Consider the following 11,413-nt stretch of genomic DNA (forward strand, 5'->3'; position numbering starts at 1 on the left):
ATAGTTTTAGTCATCCCTTCCCCCAAAGACTATTTAAGGATAACCAACCATCTTTGCCCGGTCACTTCCACTAGAAGTGGTGAAAGAAAACTCCCAGGCTCGATTTCAAGCTGAGAAAACCGCAAAGCACCTCAAACACTTTGACAAAGGCCCAACTATTCGGATGTAGCTGGGTTGGGGCAATGTGTAGCATCGAAAGGACCGAACCCTGGAACTTGGACAAAGGCAACCACAATCGAAGGCGCAAGAAGAATGTCTTGTACATAAAGATCGATCGCTTATCTGCCATTGAGTTCAATTCCATGTACATGCATTCTTATTTTCCACAGTGTCGACACACGAGCAATCTCTCTCCTTCTTTGGTACCAGATAAGGAGATTTACTGCCTCATCTCAACCACGCGGTCAAGAGTGTCAAACTTGGAAGCAATTTTGGATACCTCTTTGCTTACCCATTCATAAGTAGGGAGATCAGATGACGATTTAGCCATGACTCGAAAACTAGCATCGATCCCAGCAAATCCCACACGGAGTTTGGAACCCGCCTGAGCAACTATGACCCTAACGAATGAAGGAAAATGTGAAGAGGGAATATGACTATTTTAAGGTGATTACCTGAAGGACGAAAGTTTGTAAATAGCAAAAGAAGAAATCAGGTCTGAAGCGCTGCAACTCTTGAAGACGAAAGTTGTCAGAACATGAAAGAAATCACAGAAGAAGGACAAAAAGATACAGAAATGCGAGAAAAGAAACATGTTTATAGGAATCGCTGGAAGCATCCAATGGCTAGAAACTATTCGTCACTGAGACAACCCCCGAGATCACGTGACTTGTCCAGCAATTAATGCGCTTACGAAGCGCCCGCATCGAGTAATGGACCGTCTGTCCTTTAAACATGCGTCCTTTTTCCAAATTCTAAGATATGGATAGCTAATCATGGATAAAATTGCCTACCGAGCTCCTTGTAAATTCATGCGTCTTCAAGACCAACCTCGGACCCTAACATGGGGATACTCTCGACAGCTTGGCTCTATCACCGGATCGACTAGGTGTACTGAGCTTAAGAAGCTCGCGAAATAACCAAGTCATAAGGTCACCTCTAATGCTCACCCCGAGTATCTCCAAACACTATCTCAATCAAAACACTTTGACCCAAGGGACTATATCCCAACCTCACCCCAGCAATAGACTGTTAAAACACAAACATCACCTGACTATATATGTTCAAGCTTGAATGCTTGCTTCACGACCAATCGACCTAGGGAGTTGTGGATCGTACCAATCCTATTAGGCACAACCCAAACAGAAACTCAGCGGCTCGGTGCTAGGTCGACCCAAATAGAAACTCAGCGGCCCGGTGCTAGGCCTAGACTCGTGGCACGGCTTTGGCCTGATGTCAGGACAGCCATACTAGCACCTTCATCATTTGATCGCATTTTTTACAAGTTCTGTCCACGCCATGCCTTCTTCGGCAAGTCCCCTCCCGCATTTATTATTGATCTTATCAACACCATGCCCGATCGAAAAGCACAACCAACACTAGACTTTTCAATCCCATCTCCTTACAACTCCAAGAAAGGCATGCACACAAGTGGGTCTCCATGTTCTTCTATATATTCCACCTTGGTCACAAGACAATGTATGTTATTCTTTGATTCTACTGTTATATTGTCAATTCACATTCTCATTTGAGCATCAGAGTGACAGCAACTGTTAGCCACCCCCCGCCCTGTCATTGTCGGAGCCAGATCTTTCAATGCCTCAATACCCATGTCCGACAACCCATTTTGGGTTGGAATAAACAAAATACTATATTTAAGTTTTTAACAAATTTGAGAATCTAATTTAAACACACACGTGATGTTCGTTGTTTTTATCGCACTCTCTGTACACACCTTGAAGATAACATCTCTAATAAATAAATTTATTATTGGGGACGAGATCACACAATATTCGTTTCTAAATATTTTTGTCGGCACCTATTATCTAATTTAAATATTTTTGTCGGCACCTCAACATCCAATCCGAGCCATCCAACTCAACTACAAAGGCTTCCACCTTTATCTGAAACACTATCCTTCCAGTCAGTTTAGCTTTCCCGAACAGGCCATTATCCGATCAAGCATGGACCTAACGCAGGACCAGCCGGAGCCGCCAACCTGGGCGGAGCTGCTGGGCAGCGGCGACTGGGAAGGCCTCCTGGACCCCCTAAACCTGGTCCTCCGCCGCCTCATTCTCCGGTGCGGTGACTTCTGCCAGGCCACCTACGACGCCTTCAACAACGACCAGAACTCCAGGTTCTGCGGCACCAGCCGCTACGGTAAAAGTTCCTTCTTCCACAAAGTCATGCTCCCCGCCGCCACTGCCCACTACGACGTCGCCGCCTTCCTCTACGGCACCGCCCGAGTCGGAGTCCCCGAAGCCTTCCTCCTCCGCTCCCTCTCCCGTGACTCCTGGGACCGCGAGACCAACTGGATCGGCTACGTCGCCGTCAGCTCCGACGCCGCCACCCGCGCCCTCGGCCGCCGCGAGATCTACGTGGTTTGGCGCGGAACCACCCGAAACTACGAGTGGGTCGACGTTCTACAAGCCAAACTCGGCTCCGCCGAGCCATTGCTCCGCTCCAAGCCCCTGAAAATGTACCAGCAAGAGGGCCACGATGACACTACCAGCAGTAGTAGCAACAGCGATGGAGACGACGATCTAGTGCCCAAGATAATGAATGGTTGGCTCACTATATACACATCGAGCAACCCAGAATCTTCTTTCACGAAAGAAAGCGCAAGAACCCAGCTCCAAAACAAGATCCGAAAGCTGATCGAGAAGTACAGAGACGAGAACCCGAGCATCATACTAACCGGGCATAGGTTGGTTAAGTTTATCTATAGAATATATATTACATGCAATCTATACATCAATTCATTATATTATTGATTTGAACAAAAGATCATTATTCTACACTTTGTTATTTTGAATCGTGCGTTTAATTTCTTCCATTAGTCTCGGCGCAAGCCTCTCGATCGTGGCCGGATTCGACCTCGCCGAGAACGGGGTTTCAGACATCCCGATAACAGCATTTGTGTTCGGATGCCCCCAAGTGGGCAATAAGGCGTTCGACGACAGGCTAAGGCAACATCGAAACCTGAAAATCCTGCATGTCAAGAACACCATAGATATGATACCGCTGTACCCAAGCAAGCTGATGGGGTACGTGAATTCGGGCGTGGATTTGGTGATCGACACGAGGAAATCGCCGAGCCTAATGGACTCAAAGAACCCCAGCGACTGGCATAACTTGCAGGCGATGTTGCACATCGTGGCAGGGTGGAACGGGGAAGGTGGGGAATTTGAGATGAAGGTGAAGAGGAGTCTGGCTTTGGTGAACAAGTCGTGCGAGTTCTTGAAGGATGAGTGTTTGATTCCAGGGTCCTGGTGGGTGGAGAAGAACAAGGGTTTGGTGCTTGATGAAGATGGCGAGTGGGTTTATGCTGAACCAGAGGATGAGGATCGACCAGTTCCTGAATATATGTAATTGATCTAATAATCTACATGTATGTGTGTGTGATCATGGAGACGCCGAACCTATATATTATTGTCTATGTAAATTTACGTTTTTTATATGATTGTCTTTGTGTAATTATATCTTTTTATTTATATTTTTAATCAATTTAATTCATATATTTTAATTTTTTTATTCATATATAATGTATAACTCAAAAAGCTAAATGAAAATATAAAAGTGTAAATTACACTTTATGTCTTGAGTATTCACCAAATTATATTGTGTATTCTTATATGTTAAAATATTATATTTTTTAATAATTAAAATATATAATATTTAATTCTTAATGTGTAAAACGCTAAGATTTAGTATCTTAACTATTAAAAATTATTACTTTAAATTCTTATAGTGATGGAGCGTTAGTGCGTGTATAAATATATCCGTTTTCATAATTGACATGTCACGGGGATAACTGATTGACAATATTTGAATAGATTTACTAGTTTGTTATACTTTATTAATAATTAAAAAAATATGATAGTTGATCATAAGGTATAAATCAAAAAATTATAATAATATAACTCAATAAATTAAATAAAAATACAAAGGCTATATTAACACCAAAAAGTCAAAACATTTTTGAATTTTGACAATTTTATCCAATATTTTTAATTTTGGCAAAAATAGCCTAATTTTTTAAATTAATTACAATTTTAACTAATATTTAAATTAATTTTGACTGGCATGTGGCTTTGCCCATGTGGCATTTAATTTATTTTTTATTATTTTCTAAAAAAAATGCTTTATTTTCTCTCCTATGTCGTGGTCGTCTTCTCTCTCATCTGACATGGTTGTTTCTCGCCTTGCCTCATTGTCGCCTTACTCTTGTCGCATCATCTATGTTTTGCACGAATTGGTTAACACACACACAACAATATATATATACACACATGCACAACAAAATATACAGTGGTTAACGATAGTAGGGGGTGACAGACGATAGATTGAGTGGCGATAAAGGGCAACAACGACATGGCTGGGAGAGAGAGAGAAAGAGTAAAAGGGATGATGAAGTCTAATATGAAGTCCGATCAAACTTCATCAAAGATCAAACTTCTCCAATTAAGGCTGAAAAAAGTCTAATCGAAAAAATTCATTAATGAAGACATAATAAGTCTGATAATAAAGGTCGTAGAAGTTCGATAATAAAGTCTGTAAAAGTCAAATAATGAAGTCGTATAAGTTCGATAATGAAGGTTGTAGAAGTCCGATTGAAAAGTCTGATAATAAATGTTGTATAGAGAAGTTCAATTAGAAAAGTCCGATCATATTTATCCGATGAAGGCCGTTGGATTTCATCATCGATCTCTCTCATTCCGGCAATGCTGATGTCATCCCTCATCGTCGCTCAGTTAGTCGTCTGTCGCCTCCCTTCCCCATCGTCGACCATGGTATATTTTGCTTTCTGTGTGTATATATATTGTTGTGTGTGTATATATTGTTGTTGTTGTTGTTGTATGTGTGTATGTATATATATATGTTGTTGTGTGTGTATGTTTATACATATAAATGTTGCTATATGTAAATATTTTTGTACATGTGTGTATATAAATATATGTTGATGTTTGTGTATATGTTATTATGTGTATGTTAACTAATTTGTATAAAGTAAAGAAGAGGTGACGAGATAATTAGGTGGCCTTAGGTGACAATGAGGCAAGGGGAGAAGCGACCATGACAGAAGAGATAAGAGACGACTATGACAGAGAAAAAAAGAGAGAGCATTTTTCTTCATAAAATAAAAAAAATAAAAAGTAAATTAAATGCCTAGTGGCATGTCACCTGAACAAAGTCACATGTCGATCAAAATTAATTTGACTATTAGCTAAAATTACAACTAATTTAAGAAATTTGCTCTTCTTATCAAAATTGAAAACATTAGATAAAATTATCAAAACAAAAAACATTTTCCCTTTTGGTGCTAATAGCCCAAATGTAAATTATATTGTGTGCTTTCACATTTTAAAAATTACATAGAATTTCTTTGTTTTAATATAGATTAAAAAAATTATATAACCATATAAAACTTCAAGCATACCTTATGCAACGTAAACCTAATGGCGATATATCTTTAAATAATGAGTAAAAGTGTGGTTCGTATCATGTACGTATAAATATACTAATAAATTTAAATATGTTATAACTAAAATTTATCGAAACATATATGAGTACTTTTATCCATCACGACTATCACCAGGTCGTGATGGATAGCAATACTCAACATATATAAAAGGCATGGCTAAGCAAGAGTATGTGAGGTTCTAGATGATAATTAATTTAGGGGTCGTTTAAAAAATAATAAAATTATTAAAAAGTTATTTTTTTATATTTTAATATGTAAAATTATTAATTAAATTTGTATATTTTAGTTTAGAAATTAATTTTTTAATTGACAATACAGTTAAATTACTTAACTTTTCTTATAACATAATAGAACACAAATAAAATTTAATTAATTATAATTTTAAAAAAACTTATTTTTACTTAAACTACAGTAACAATAATGGTTAATAATATTTTATAAGTTATCCATGTATTTGAAAAAGAATTTACCTTTCTTATAAAATTTAGTATCGTATTTTAATTTCTATGGTTATATTTTTTTACAAAATTTTAATTCTAAAAATAAATCAAAACCATTAATATTAAATAACATTAGAACATTTTTAAAATTTAAACAAATTTTCTTCAAATTATCATCATCAAACAATTTTAACTTTTTGACATTATAAAGTAATTTTATATCAATCTTTCTTCTCCAATTCCACTCCACTATTCCCGTTCCAAGTCTAACTATCAATAGGCAGGTTTCTTCTCGTTATTCAATTTTCAAGTAAGGATAGCTCATGGCCATACTTTATAACTGGAAGTTATAATAGAAGCTGTCAGCAGTAGATGAGACTATCATATTTCTTCTATTTCTAAATTTCTATCTTTCCATACTTTTATCTCTCTCATGAAGCAATGAAGATATACTGTACAACCTCTTAAAGCAGCGAAATTTCTTGGCAGGGCTGCGGCCATTGTAATTTTGGAGCTCCATTTTTTGGTCCTAGATATAGACTTTAGTGACTTATGTCTTGTAATTTTAGAGCCCTTTTTTTGGGGTCTAAATATAAGTCTTAGTGGTCTATATCTTAAGTCGGTTCTAGTAGAAGATATTTCGCAAACACATTTTATCGATAGGACTTTACGATACCAAGATTTTTTATATGTTTATAGTTATATGATAGTATAGACGCTCTTTATAATTTTTAAAACTTTAAGTATCTCTTGTATTTATATTAAATCTAATAATATCCAATATATTTTACCTATTATATAAAAATATATATAAAATTAAAACAAATTAATTCAAACACATCAAACTAATTAAGAAAAAATGCAAAATAAATAGAATTTAAAAGGTGATTGACTTTTTAAATTTCTCATATTGTTAATTAAGATTAATATTTAGATTCATTAAAAAAATATTATTTTTATTTAATTTTCATAATTATATAAAATCTAGAGTCCATCTGTCACACTATGCATTAGCGGGTCCATTATTTTGACAATTCCTTGTGGATGAAGATGAATCTTCAGCTTTTACCTTCTAAAACGTAGTTTAGACATTTGTGTGAATAGAACAATAATTCTATACATCATCACATGCACCTGTATTTTTTACAAATAAGATTATTCGACTTTTATCACATTGTCTCAACTATAGATAGATTCATAATCTTCTAAAGAAATTCATAACAATCATAAAATTTATCTTATAAATTTAAAAAAAATATAAGATAACGCTATAATACATAGAGTTCTCTTTGAGGTACAATTAAAGGTCATTTTTTTGTTATGATTGCAAATAGGTTAAATGTTGTCTATTACTATTGTTGCCAAATACAACAATCTATTTTTAATTATGGGCGAATGTGAAGGTCTCGGGAGTCGTGCCTTCAATGATAAGAATTTTGGCGAGCAACTGGATCTGGCAGTCGAGCAGATCTGATGACACAACAAAGCTGATGGTCTGATAGGACTGATGATCTGACAGACTAATGACCTGGTGGATCTGATAAATAGGTGACCTTTGATAACCGAGTGGTCTCCGATAACTGAGTGGCCTACAAAACGAGAGCACCGTTAGGATGCGAGTGGGGGTCCTCGCGCAAACCCTCTGATGCTTAAGTCAGGTATCGAGAAAAAGTGCGAAATTATACTTGAGTAGCTCAAGAGTACGTCGGTGTCCACGGGTGTTTGCCATTCGTAAGTTAATTTTTTGTCTTACGTTTTCCACATACGGTGTCAATTGTTGTTGCTAAAATACAACAATCTATTTTTAACTGTGGGTGAATGTGAAGGTCTCAGGAGTCATGCCTTCAATGATAAGAATATTGACGAGTAACTATATCTGACAGACCATCAGCTCTATTTTGTCATTAGATCTGCTCGACTGCCAGATCCAGTTACTCATCAAGATTCTCATCATTAAAGGCACAATTCTCGATATTTTCACATTCGCCCACAATCAAAAATAGATTGTTGTATTTTGACAACAATAATTACAATAAAAGACAATCTATCTTATTATGATCGGGTTTAATGGGCTTTTATTTATATTTCAATAACATAGTTAAAGTATTAGTGTTTTTACCAAAATGGTCACCATGCAAGGCACTTTACACGCGAAGGAATATGACTGATGATATTTATAAATTTAAGATAATTGACATGTGGGTGAGATCATAATTCTAGTTAAAGATGATTAGTGGCAGGACCCTCAAGGGGTTGGGGGCTAGGCCATTATTAATTTAGGCCCCAACTCCTTAATAAAAAATAAAAAATATTAATTTTATTTTAATAATAAAATTTAAATAATTATTTTATTTTAATAACTTTCATGATTTGGGGTAGGGGACCCTAGACACATACCTCACCAATTTACTCTTTAAACGGGGACCGATGTGGAGATACAGTTGATATTAATAGATAATTATGACACAAGATATTCTCTAACATATTATATCTCTAAATTAATTTAAATCTATATTATGATTATTTACATTATTAAATCTAGATAAAATCATATACATTATGAGGATTGAATATACTTAAGCAATGTATGTTAAAAGAAGCAAAATATGGTTATATTAGGATAAAGTTGAAATATTTTTTAAAACTAATATATATAATAGTCAAGATAAGACTGAGTAACATTATAATATTTATATTAAACTGTTTGTTAAATATTTTAAAATGCACCGAGAATTGCACATTTATAAGATGACGGACATATGTGTCTTTTTGTTATCTATAAAATCTCATATAAGAAATCATATAACTTATTTTAGTGGTTTGCCAAATTAATTTAACAAATAAAATAAAAAACACTTTTATTTGTAATAGTTTTTATAACTCATTTTTTTCGACCCATATTTTGAGTGTCATTTTATTATCTGTAAAATCTCATATAAGAAATCACGTAACTTATTTGAGTGATTAATTGAACAAATAAAATAAAAAATACTTTTATTTGTAATAGTTTGTATAACTCATTTTTTTCTACCCATATTTTGATTAACAAACTTTATCTTAAGAGATAAACTTTATCAAGGAAACGAATTCATCCGAATTATAAGTTAATTACTCTTCAAAATTTTAGTAAGATCTGGATATCTCAATCTATAAATAAAGTAACTTCTATCAGACTTCGTTTTTTCATTCACATAATTTAGATCGGATGTTCGTATTTAACTAACCTGCAATGTTGAGTATGATTTACAAATAATTGAGTTGCCTACTTTCGCATCACCAATAACGTTTTGCCTAATTAATTAAACACACTTACTTTATCCAGCAAACAATTGTTGCTAAAAATTTCAAATTGTGGAATTATCATAAGACACCGACTTTCAATCACAATTAAATAAATTTATTTGATGTCTCCTTTTATTCACGTGATACCCATTATAGAAAAAAATATTTAATGTAATAATAATGACACATCACTATAGTGGCATGGAGTCATTCTACAGGGCCCGACGGGTCTACCGAGCGACTCACAAAAAGGGGTAAAAAAGACAATTTTGTCTCACCCACTTTGCAAATTTGCAAAGCGGGCCACTGTCCCCCCCTCTTTGGTGCATCTCCTTTGCCATAGTCGTCGCCTCGCCTTGTTGCTGCGCCTCGCCTCTCTGCCATGGCCGCCTCGCCCTCGTCATCGCCCCTCGTTGCTGTCGGGGTGACGATGAAGAGAGGCGCAGAGGCGAGGCGAGGCGGCGGCCATGGCAAGGGAAAAACACTAAAACATGGGGGAATTCATGGGAGGGAAGGGAGAAAGCAGGGGATGGGGGCAAAATTGACTTTTTGTCCCTTTTCGGTAAGTCCGTCGGAGTTTCTAGCATTTTTCAGTGACATGATATCACAATTTAAACACCCAAATCACTCATTTTTTGGATATGTGATGCCATTATATTATATAAACCTAACAATTATAATTTATAAATAATTTAGTTCTTCATTTTCACGTCCTCAATAACGTTTTGCCTAATTAAGTGAACACACTTACAAATAGGTGTTGTTAAAAATTTCAATTATTATAAGACACAAACTTTTAATATTACAGTCAATAACGATTAAATAGATTTTTTGGATGCCTCTCTATTATTGTTAAAATACAATAATTAAAATTTTTAAGAGTAAGATGCACATAGATACCATCGACCTCAGGACTCGATCGAAAATTTGGCTACAAAACTAAGGTTGGCTTCCGAAGGGTTCCTTCCAAATGACACGTTCGAAGGGTTCCTTCCGAAGACTAGCTCACAATAGGCTTTCGAAGGGTGGCTCGGGATAGGCTTCCGAATGGATTTTTGGTCCTTCCAAATGGTGACTCGCAATAAGTTCCAGTCAAGTTGGCGATGTTCTTAAGGGGTCTTCCAAAGGGTTTTTAGTTCTTTCGAATGGTGGCTCAGGATAGGCTTCTGAATGGTGGCTTTCACAGGATTTTTGGTCATTATGAATGAGGCTTCTCAAGGAACAGGAGTGATACTTCCGAATGAACTGTAGTGGACAAACAAGGATTAGAAGGTTCGCGGGATTTTTCTCCCGTGAAGACTCTCCGATACTCAAGTCAGTAATGGAAGGAAAATAATCTCGAGGAATGAAAAATAAGACTAAATTTCAGAGGGAAATTGGGAGAGAAATATCGATATTTGAATTACTCTCTGAGGGTTGAACTTGACATTTTATAGAGATCGAGCAGGAAACACACGTGGCCTTTCCGAATGAGACTTCTGAAGGGTTCCTTCATAAGAAACCTTCCCCAACCGCTTCCAAATTATTCCAAAAGTCATTTTGTAGCAGTTTCCAAAGGTCCTTCTCCTATAACTCCCAAAGAGCCCTTCTCTTACAACTTTCAAATATCCTTCCCCTACAATTTTCGAAGAATTTCTTCCCTACAATGCTTAGACTTCTCCCTTCCAATTATTGGGGCACAACACCTTTATTCACGAGATACCCATCACAAAAAAAAAAAATATTAAATGCAATGACAATAACACATTGTTATAGTATAGTAGTATGACATCACAATTTAATAATATGCTATCATTTATTTATGATCTCAATATCTTAGTCGTAATTTTACCTTCACAATCTATTATGCATTTATGATATAAATACATTATTGAAATTTATTATCAAATTAACACAATAACATAGAATCACGATCTTAGTAAATATTTTCTTCAATTACTGGCTTATTAATATTTTTCTTTTACATATATATTATTATACATACATACATACATATATATATTATTGTGCTGTCTTATTAAGCTTGAGATCTTCCCATTTCTTTTTC

The 11,413-nt window shown here is 35.5% G+C and overlaps 1 protein-coding gene across 1 annotated transcript; it reads left to right on the plus strand.

The window, feature by feature from the left end:
- The first annotated feature begins 2,059 nt into the window (after positions 1 to 2,059).
- LOC127810958 (phospholipase A1-IIdelta) lies at positions 2,060 to 3,679 on the plus strand. The gene is made up of 2 exons (XM_052350602.1): positions 2,060 to 2,866; positions 3,000 to 3,679. Exons 1-2 carry the CDS (start codon positions 2,124 to 2,126, stop codon positions 3,529 to 3,531), a joined length of 1,275 nt encoding a protein of 424 aa, XP_052206562.1. The 5' UTR covers positions 2,060 to 2,123; the 3' UTR covers positions 3,532 to 3,679.
- The last annotated feature ends 7,734 nt before the right edge of the window (positions 3,680 to 11,413 follow it).

This window comes from Diospyros lotus, chromosome 10 (assembly GCF_014633365.1).
Source record: "Diospyros lotus cultivar Yz01 chromosome 10, ASM1463336v1, whole genome shotgun sequence".
Lineage (NCBI taxonomy): Eukaryota > Viridiplantae > Streptophyta > Magnoliopsida > Ericales > Ebenaceae > Diospyros > Diospyros lotus.